Genomic DNA, 10,534 nt, shown 5'->3' with positions numbered 1-10,534 from the left:
GTTAATATCGGGGCCATCATAGACATGGATGACATCATATATGCAGTCCGGCCCCTCCAAAATGTGGATAGCATTTGTGTCGCAGAAAATGTAAACATTGAACATGAGCCGAAGACAACGCTTCATCGTGGTCAAATGCAGCAGGAAAATACGTTCCTCAATATCAAATGATGTCAGATTGGTGATGAGATGATCACGCTCACTTCACATGGAGGAACACCAGCTCTATAACTTCAGAGCCTGGACTGATGATCCATACACAATCCATGTTGTTAGGATACTTTTGCGGGTAGTTGGGGCTGGTAAAATTGCCCTCAGTAGAGTACAGCCACCCACCACAGTTATTAACTGAAAGGCGATCACAGAGAACATTGGAGCAAGGGTTTGCCATCATAATGCACAGTAAATACATATAATGTATATGTTACTGACGAGTACAGTTTGCAATATTATTACAAGAACATATACATGGATGCAGCTTTATCAAGCACTTGTGAATATTGAGCTGGAGTATGAATTATAGAATTGTATGTTAGTTAGTTTGCTTCCAGTTTATTTGGTTAAAGACCTTCACTATATCAAGGATCTAGCCATGTTGTTCAGCTAGCGAACAGTGTGTTTACAGCCATCCCTGCTAAATGACCAACTTCATTCTAAAATGATGCTGTTATTAGAAATATTTTGTGTCAGATGCAGAGAATACAACAAATGGTTGCAGCAAACAACATTTAGAAACACAGTGCAAAAAGGGGTGTAGAGTACCTGGTGTGGTAAAACCTAAAATTGTCATTATAAGAGACAAAAGAGACAAACACCTCTGTTAGATTTTGCACACAAAGTCTTAAAGTGCAAGTTGCAAGTTGCATGCTAATCCAACTACTACTAGTACTTATTATAACAATAATTACTATAATAATCATATTAAGGGCAATGACAAAATGTGTAACATGAATTCCTACCTTGAACGCAATGTGAGAACATCACACTGCATAGCACCAGGAATCCCAAGGCCTCCATCTTCTCCATTGCTTCCCAATGTTCTTCAGTAGCGTCCAGTGATGGCTTTATACCCATTGGTTCCCATGATGCCCTCCTTATAGCAGCCATAAATCTGTCCACCAACAATCTGTCATATTGTAACCCATTGTTGTGTGCACGTGGGCCACACAAAGACAAGGGTCAAGGGAAGGACATCCTCTTTTAATCCTCACAATATATGAACTCTGTTGAATTGCTGATCTGCTGTTTCTAAAATGTTGTAACTGCTGATCTGCTGTCTCAACACTAAGTATTAGTGGTGGATTTCATGATTCGTTTGAATGAATCAGTTCGCGTCGGTCAGTTCGCCAAGAAGAGTCGTTTGTTTGTTTGTTTGTTCATTCGCACTTCCAGTTGCGGTGAATCATGGTTCTCAGTCACTGAGTCGGTCAGACTCAGCTCCTCCCTCGTTCTCATTCACAAACTAATCACAATAGTGCAATGGTGCAAACGGTCATCAATCAACACAACATTAACTAAGTTCCTTTTAGCTGAGGAGCGCTTCATGTTCGGAATCGGGATGTTGTTGCCCGGCTGACTCTCGTGACTTCTCAGTCCTCGAGTCCTCGAGTCACCGCTAAACACAGTCAGTGAACGAACGGCGACTCGCGAGTCAGCGAGACTCAGCGACTAGTGGGTGGAGCTGGGAGTCGAGTCTCAGCGAAGGAACAATGCGAACGAGACAAACTGAAATGGGGAATCAGGTCGGTTCGTTCATGTTAAAGAGTTGTATACCGACTACCTCAAAGAAAAACAGGAACCATCATGCCCATCTTTTCATAGAAAAAACTGGACTTTTAGCAGCACTACCATATAGGAGAAGGACTTCCTCGTGAATAGTGCTGCCATATGTGAAAAACATTGAACTGCTAAAATGTTGTAACTGCTGATCTGCTGTTTCAACGCTAAGTATACCGACTGCCTCGAAGAAAACAGGAGCAATCGTGCCCATCTGCTCTAGTGATGGGAATTTCGGCTCTTTTTAGTGAGCCGGATCTCTTGGAACGGCTCACCAACAAGAGCCGGCTCTTTCGGCTCCCAAACGGCTCTTCATATTACCGCTTACTGTATACCTTTTATAATGGTGCCATGCCGTAATTCTGACACTCATTTTGACGTGTTGACCTTTGTGTTCTCACACTGATCAAAATGCATCCAAATGCTGCTTCTTTTCCTTGTCTCATTCATCTTGTACTCACACGCTCGCACTCGTCTCTCTCCTCGTTTCCTTCTGTCAGTCACAGGCAACGTGTATCGCGCATCGAAATCCCCCGCCCCTCGCTGCTTGTTCTCGTGATTGGTTGCTGGCTGCCATGCATGCGCCGTGACATGCATAGCACGCGTTGAATGAATGCATGTAGCACCCGTAGCGCGGGAGAACAAAAAAGACAACGGCTCACGTTCGGGAGCCGACTCCCATCGTTCACTTAAAAGAGTCGGCTCTTTGAGCCGACTCGTTCACGAACGACCCATCACTAATCTGCTCATCGCACGCACAAGTCAGCTGGCGACTGGTATATACAGAGCGCACCCAGGACCCTCTCGGCAGCACTTCTTCTCCTGCCTTCTTTTACTCAGATCTAGCTTATCGTAGATCTGAAACACTGCCCACACAGTCTAAACAGACTCATGATTACTAATGATGATTTAGTAATTAGACTCTTCCAATGAATCGTATTTTTCTGTAAGATTGTGTAAAACGGTATTATATATTAGACTCTGTTAACATTTAACCTCTTTCTCTTGACTATTCTTTTCTCTATCATTGTGTAAACAAGTTTCTAAAATCTAAATAAAACTACCTTACTACGTGTTGTAGTGGGCGATTAAATCAGTTCCTCTGTGATTGATCCGGCTCCCCGGTAGGGGCCCAACCGACCGCCCGCAGCTCTCCCAGCCTTCGCACAAGAGGTAAGTGGCGCATGACACAAACAGGGTTGATGGTGACTGGTCCAGAGAGTGAGGCAATATAGAGAGGTTCAGAATTGTTCCCCGCTTCGTGGCCCACAGGGACTTAGGTGGTAAGAGACACCCCACCCCGCGTTTTCGAGTTCGATCGAAACGCGTTTAGCCTAAATTTAGCTTAACCTCGTAGGGGCTTAAACGAGTGACCTGTGTTGGACACATAAACCAGAGTCTTCCTCCACCGAGCTTAGCCGAGGATCTCTAACACGTAAAAAGAGGGCCGGCACAGGTTAAGCCCCAGGGCCGAAGAGAAACCAGTATAGGGTACCCCGCTCCTAGGCAACGGCTCAGGAGAGGTCTTCCCACCTAGTGTGACTGAAGGTTCACTCGACATGGCGCCAAACTAACCGCCCTAAATAACAGTCCAGTGCACGAACCGCACCACCAATGAGATAATATCTACCAAGGACACGCTTACTAATAGTCCTAGTAGAGGATATCGGTCAGGACGATGATATTCCACCTGTCGAGCCGCTCGAAAAGGCAAAACAGGTTAGTAAAGGAGTTATCGTCTCCCCCTGATGAAAAGGTTAATTAAATCTAACCGAAAAACGGAGGGAGCAGTCACCAAGAGAGGACGCCCGTAGTATTAAGGAAAGTATTCGGCATCTATCCAAAACACCAGAAATAGCTGAACTAGGAAAAGTCAGTTAGGGGTTTAATTAACCATAAAAACAACAATGAGTGAAAGAAGTAGAGCAGTAGCCTCTGACTTAAGAGAAGGTGCAAGTGATTGGGAGTAGGACGAGACTGGTCAAGAGGATCCTCTCTCCCCGAGGGGAATTCCCCTTCCCCTAACAAAAAGGGGAAGCAGACCTATTATGAACTATTATTATCTATTCTATCTGTTATTCCCCATTATGTTATATTATGTTATATGGTAATTTCAATGTGTAGAAGGTGCAAATAAGGGGGGAGAAAAGCGGCTTCCCTGCCCCCCGGAAGCAATCCACTGTGATGTCCAAGGAGAACACTACTGACTACGGATACTACTACGGATATTGCAGGCCCATTTGTCCGCACAACAATGGGCAACAAATACTTCCTGCTTGTCTTGATAATGGTGGTCACGACGCCAGGGTGTACCCTATAACCGCAGCAACAGGTAGCCTATAAACTAGCTGACTTCTTTACCACACGCTCGGCCAAAACCCTTAGGATGGACAATGCTACCCACTTTAAAAACCAGCATGTGGCTGACCTCCTGGAGCAGTCAGGGGTCAGACCCATCTGGAATGCCCCCTACAAACCTTCCACCAACGGGGTGGCCGAAAGGTGTGTGGGGTAAAGCATGGATTATAGCCAATGAATTGATGGCAATGTCATAATTTGCGAAAAGACGGGACCTGTGCACAGATCACTAGTAGTCCCCTGGGTAGTGTAGCTCCAAGTAAAAATCCTAAAACTTCCAAACAGAAAAGTGACTAAGATCTTCCCTATGATTAGACCAGATTGCACCCATGGGTCGTGGTATAGCGAACGGAGGAACAACTGCCTTGGTCCTCTCCTTCACATCAACCTCACCAATTTGTGTACATGCGCTACTGTAAAACCTGTGGGGCTGGGAGGGGCATCTGTTCGCGCCCGTACTTTAATAGGAGGAAAGGTGGGAAAACCTACTAATATTGAAGTAGATCATGAAACAATAACTCTTGGACATAACTAGACCCCCAAGGGTCGACAGACCCACTCCCCCGCCCGTTTGCTCCCAATACCCAGTGACCCCCAATCCAGGAAGAAGGAACCAGTTCTACCGGTTCCAGCGTGGGTACTGGCAGAAGGTTAACAATCGCCGTGTCAGGGACCCGACATGGTCCTTTTACAACGGATGTGGCCTAAGCTGTGGACCAAGGGGATGGCCGGCAGTAGATCCAGAGTGCCAGTTCCTGTGGCCTCTCGGCAGCATAACCGAGGCAGAACACCTGATATCCTGCTCCGATCTTCTGGACCACTTCCCCCACCAGCCAACCCACACCGAACTCCCCCGAGGCATCCAGCCCGTCACCAAGTGGCTCTATCGACATGGGCCCACTCGAAAACCATTCTGCATCCTGGAGAGCTTTGACGGGCAGAACCTAATCTACATCGAGGACTCAAAGACTTCCCCTATTTGGGGAACCAACTACCCATCCTTCGAAGGAAGGGCATAGGTGCGTAGGAGGATGTTGTGTACCCGTGGGCCACACATTGACGCACCTATGCCCTAAGCTTCCCGATGCCCAATCAAGGGAAGGACATCTTCTTTTAATCTGGACAATAAATTAACTCTGTTGAATTGCTGAACTGTTGTAACTGCTGATCTGCTGTTTCTAAAATGTTGTAACTGCTGATCTGCTGTCTCAACACTAAGTATACCGACTACCTTGAAGAGAAACAGGAACCATCGTGCCCATTTGTTCATAGAAAAAACAGGACTTTCAGCGACACTACCATATATGAGCAGGACTTCCTCGTCGAATAGTGCTGCCATAATCTGAAAAATATCGAGCTGCTAAATTGTTGAACTGCTGAGCTGCTGCGTCAGCACAAATTGTACCGAATACCTTGTAGAAACAGGAACCCCCATACCCCTCTGTCCCTGAAGAAAGCAGAACATAGCTTTATCGCAACGACGCATGCGCACCAGCCTTCGCACCACTGACGGACTGGGCCTCTGGCATTCTGACAAATGCCAGAGGGGCCGCGGGCTCTCGTGGGCTGTTTGAAACGGCCGGCCAATCAGAGAGCAGCATGATTGTCACAGGCTGCCGTGCAGCCCCTTCATGGCAAATGGCGGCCCCATAACATCTCGCCCCACTTTCAAGCGTCAATAATTTTAATAATGTTTTTTAAAAAAAGTCTTCACAACAGCAGTGTCTGGATGTCTAATTACTCATGCATTGACGGTCTTGTACTGCTAACGCGCAACCTCGCTCCGCCAGTCCTGTCTGCCCGCAACCAAACACTGTCGTCGTCCCCCGTCCCCCCCCCCCAGTCAACAATCCTGTCCGTCCGCAACCAAAAGGGTAAGTACGCCACTGGGTGGGAGCAAATGCCAGGGCCGTTTTTTTATCCCAGTCCGTCACTGCTTCGCACGCACAAGTCAGCTGGTGACTGGTATATACAGAGCACACCCAGGACCCTCTCGGCAGCACTTCTTCTCCTGCCTTCTTTTACTCAGATCTAGCTTATCGTAGCACTGACCCACACAGTATTCTCATATTTACATATTTCGTGTTTATCCGCTACAGGCTTTCGACGCTGTGGTACCCTCTGTTGCCCATCGGGGGAGTTGGTTGGCCCAGGGTGAAACAAAGTTTTCAATGTTTCAATGTTTAGGTAAACGTCTGACTTCAAGTGTAGTAAGCTGGACTCTTTGTTGCTTTTGCAGTTGTTGTAAATTGCCTGCCGTACCTGTACAAATTGTATCAGCAAAGACACACAAGCCAAACATATTTTGAAGTGTTATGGTCTTTTAATCCAGAAAAGGCTGCCGAAACAAGATCGCTTTTAACTCACTTTATTTGGTAAAGGTTTTGGTCTATTTGGTCTATATGAAACAAAAGGAGAGGAATTGTATATAACACGCGCGGAGTGTCTCCAAGCTGAATATCTAAAACGGTACGCTGCCCGGGAGATTCTCCTGTTAAAAAGTTCAAGCTTAAATAGATAGGTAAGGGTGGGCGCTGCCCACTTCATCTATGTGTGATCCGTTGCTGCCCCCTTGTGACTATGTACAAGTGTTGCAGCTTTTATTACATGTGCTCAGTCTGCTCCCTGTGGTTATGTGAGGATATTACCTCTTAACTATTATATCTGCTCGGTGCTGCTCCCTGTGGCTATGTGAGGATATTACCTCTTAACTATTATATGTGCTCAGTGCTGCTCCCTGTGGCTATGTGAGGATATTACCTCTTAACTATTATATGTGCTCGGTGCTGCTCCCTGTGGCTATGTGAGGATATTACCTCTTAACTATTATATGTGCTCGGTGCTGCTCCATGTGGCTATGTGAGGATATTACCTCTTAACTATTATATGTGCTCGGTGCTGCTCCATGTGGCTATGTGAGGATATTACGGCTGAAATGTGTCACAGAAGTAAAGCGTTAACCAAACATTGACAGACACAGACAGGATATTTTATAGATTTAAAAAGTTTGTTTCCGAATAAACAAACTCACAGCAAAATGGGCCGAGCTCATATCATCACAGAATGACCATCCTTACCTTACTTACTTGATCCACTTTCAAAAGAACACATGCATGCCATGATAAAAATGACCACACGGTCTAACCCTGCATATCCCAACGGCAGTGAAAATGGTCTCTGAATAGCCCACATTTTCTCCTTTGTGTGCAGACTGCGGTCAAAATGGCCTGGACCACCCCTCTGCGGATATGTCGCTGGTCGACAGCTCAGGGATACTGGTGGACGGCTTTGAGACGACGTATGACGGAAAGCTGTCGCTACTGCATCTACGCCACTCGAGGCACGGCCCGACTCATCGAGCACATCCGCATCCATACAGGTGACGGTGAACATGGAGCCCAAGATCACTTTTTCATGTGCAAACTGCGGTTGCAATCGAATGCCACAGCTCAATATGTCATTTGTTTTGTGTTTGTATGTCAACGATTGAACTCAACATTGCGTCTGTGCATCCTCTGTCCTCAGGGGAGAAGCCCCACCACTGCCACCGGTGGGGACAAGTTAGTTACTTGTTGCTGGGACCAACTGCCAACTGCTGGTACTACAGGCGTCCGGTGATAATGGCTTTATGTTCTCTGTGTGTTCTTGGTCGATTGGTTGTGGTGAATGTGGAAGCATTTTTTTGTAAATCACCCACACATTCCCCCTCTGGGGTAACAAATTATTTTATTGTGAGATGAAATAAAAGTTAACAAATTAACGAGTAAAGTGTTTTCTAACAATCTGTCCCTCCCTAGTCTCCTCCTTTTTTTTTTTTTGTCTTCTTTTGTCACTATAATGAGTGCGCGGACATTTATTGTCTTTAGATATGCTTTTAATCAGAATGAAGATGAAAGGAGAGTTGTAATAGCGTTGGTCGTACAGCAGATGACACAACACAAAGAGCAGAAGTACAAGTGATTAGAAACGATGGCTGACACCCCCATGATGAATCAAATATCGACGGTCTTCTCGGGTGCCACCTCCGTCTTCACCCCGGCTTCACCCTGGCTCCCCAGGTCTAGAGGGAAGGGGGGGGGGGGGGGGGGGGGGAAGTGGGTGAAAGTTAGTGATGTCACAACATTTCCAAGGCCCTCCCTTCCCCCACACACACTTTTTCCATCTAGTTTCGACTGGCTTTTTGGATTGTTGGTGCCATTAAAGTAGTAAACGATTATAAATGCTATTTTAACGGCACCGACAATCCAAAAAGCCAGTCGAAACTAGATGGAAAATGTGTGTAGTTCAAAACGTGACGCAGCTTTTACTTCTTCGCCACCTGCAGAGGTTGTTATGTGCGATCATTGAAAAACCCCATGTTATTTCCCATAGACATTTGACCGAGGGAACCGGAGCCTTGGAGGCGGGACTTATTCTTCTGAGGTCTATAGGCTACCTCCCTCAGCAACACTCGCGCAACACATCTACAGCAGAGAAGAGATGGATCGCTAACTAGCAGAGAGTTGTAAAAGTACTTTCCACTCATTTCAGTGGAGGAATTGGACTCCCCAAGCAATGTTATACTTAAAAGGAGCAAGTAAGTTATATATTAATTTAGTCTTTCTGCCTGTAGCATATAAACAATATAAAGCAACTGTCCCATATTTCTAACTGCATTTGAAATAGCCATTGAGACACAAAAATGGATGCTATAGGACAGTGATCATGATTTGCCTCAATATCATAATAACAACAATGGGTAAGCTTGTAAGCTTGCCCAGGCCCTGCAAGTCAGGATGTGGGCTATGAATCTGAATGAATAGTAGGTAATAGGTAATAGGTAGTGGCCATCCCCAAAATGCACCAGAATACAGGAAATCAAATCTACCAAATTAATTTTTAATTTTTTTTTCTAACAGTTTGCCTTCATGTTTTCTTTTAGTAGACTGGAAAGACGTTCAAATGAATGTATCGTCACTCTTGTTTCTGAGACTCACCCACAACTCTGTAATTGGCCAGAAATCCTTGGAATGTCGCACTCCCGTCAGTTGTGAAGCGCACGGTCAGAGTCTTACCAGTGGAGTGGAAGGTAGACCTCTGATTACCACACAATCTCCCAAGCTCCCTTTGGTTAATATCGGGGCCATCATAGACATGGATGACATCAAATATGCAGTCCAGCCACTCCAAACTGTGGATAGCATTTGTGTCGCAGAAAATGTAAACATTGAACATGAGCCGAAGACAACGCTTCATCGTGGTCAAATGCAGCAGGAAAATACGTTCCTCAATATCTAATGATGTCAGATTGGTGATGAGATGATCATGCTTACTTCACATGAAGGAACACCAGCTCTATAACTTCAGAGCCTGGACTGATGATCCATACACAATCCATGTTGTTAGGATACTTTTGCGGGTAGTTGGGGCTGGTAAAATTGCCCTCAGTAGAGTACAGCCACCCACCACAGTTATTAACTGAAAGGCGATCACAGAGAATATTGGAGCAAGGGTTTGCCATCATAATGCACGGTAAATACATATAATGTATGTTACTGACGAGTACAGTTTGCAATGTTATTACAAGAACATATACATGGATGCATGCAACTATATCAAGCACTTGAAATGTTCACGTCATAGAATGTAGATATATTAGTAATTTATACCAGAGATGGTTCATTACCTGTAGGAACATCTTTAGGAACAACTGTAGGAACATCTGTAGTGTTTGAACACTGAGCTGCAAGACGGATGAAGATAGTTTCAGTTTCAGTTTCTAAAATCACTTTTTTTTCATTCATGCAAACATTTCAATGCATACCAATATTTTCATTTCATTTGTCACCCGTCAGTTCTTACGTTGACTGGAATGTCATTATGAATCACCTTACACCTTAACTTATCTTTAAACTGATACTTTGAAAATATATTTACATTTTTCTACACTGAGCTGCAAGACAGATGAAAATGGGCTTCAGTCTTTAAAGTAACCTTTTTTTCATTAATGGAAACATTTTACGGCAGCTTTTGATTTTACAGGCCTTGTCACTTACAGTGGTAGTCATAGCAACAGTTGCCATAGGATTCACAGGAGTAGGCGCAGGAACAGTTTCCGACCAAATAGCCGCAGTTATATCTGCAGGAACCGTCCGCTGGCAAAAAAATACAAAAACAAATCACACAAATAGCGATCAACAGTTTGCCTTCATGTTTTCTTTTAGTAGACCGGAAAGACGTTCAAATGAATGTATCGTCACTCTTGTTTCTGAGACTCACCCACAACTCTGTAATTGGCCAGAAATCCTTGGAATGTCGCACTCCCGTCAGTTGTGAAGCGCACGGTCAGAGTCTTACCAGTGGAGTGGAAGGTAGACCTCTGATTACCACACACTCTCCCAAGCTCCCTTTGGTGAATATC

The 10,534-nt window shown here is 45.1% G+C and overlaps 1 protein-coding gene and 1 long non-coding RNA gene across 2 annotated transcripts; both read right to left on the bottom strand.

Moving 5' to 3' along the window:
• Nucleotides 1–228: 228 nt before the first annotated feature.
• Nucleotides 229–1,024, bottom strand: LOC311375817. Its single transcript, XR_014643790.1, has 3 exons — nucleotides 960–1,024; nucleotides 763–777; nucleotides 229–348 (listed from the first exon to the last, which is right to left on the bottom strand). It is a non-coding gene; the product is annotated as an uncharacterized lncRNA (long non-coding RNA).
• Nucleotides 1,025–7,863: 6,839 nt separating this feature from the next.
• Nucleotides 7,864–10,263, bottom strand: LOC311375818 (CUB and zona pellucida-like domain-containing protein 1). Its single transcript, XM_084490866.1, has 5 exons — nucleotides 10,170–10,263; nucleotides 9,800–9,856; nucleotides 9,447–9,591; nucleotides 9,111–9,304; nucleotides 7,864–8,194 (listed from the first exon to the last, which is right to left on the bottom strand). The coding sequence occupies exons 3-5, from the start codon at nucleotides 9,509–9,511 to the stop codon at nucleotides 8,127–8,129; spliced, it is 327 nt and encodes a 108-aa protein (XP_084346992.1). The 5' UTR covers nucleotides 9,512–9,591; nucleotides 9,800–9,856; nucleotides 10,170–10,263; the 3' UTR covers nucleotides 7,864–8,126.
• Between the last annotated feature and the right edge of the window lie 271 nt (nucleotides 10,264–10,534).

This window comes from Micromesistius poutassou (genome assembly GCF_964030765.1).
Source record: "Micromesistius poutassou genome assembly, contig: SCAFFOLD_2338, whole genome shotgun sequence".
NCBI lineage: Eukaryota > Metazoa > Chordata > Actinopteri > Gadiformes > Gadidae > Micromesistius > Micromesistius poutassou.
This window is presented reverse-complemented; position numbering and strand designations above follow the sequence as displayed.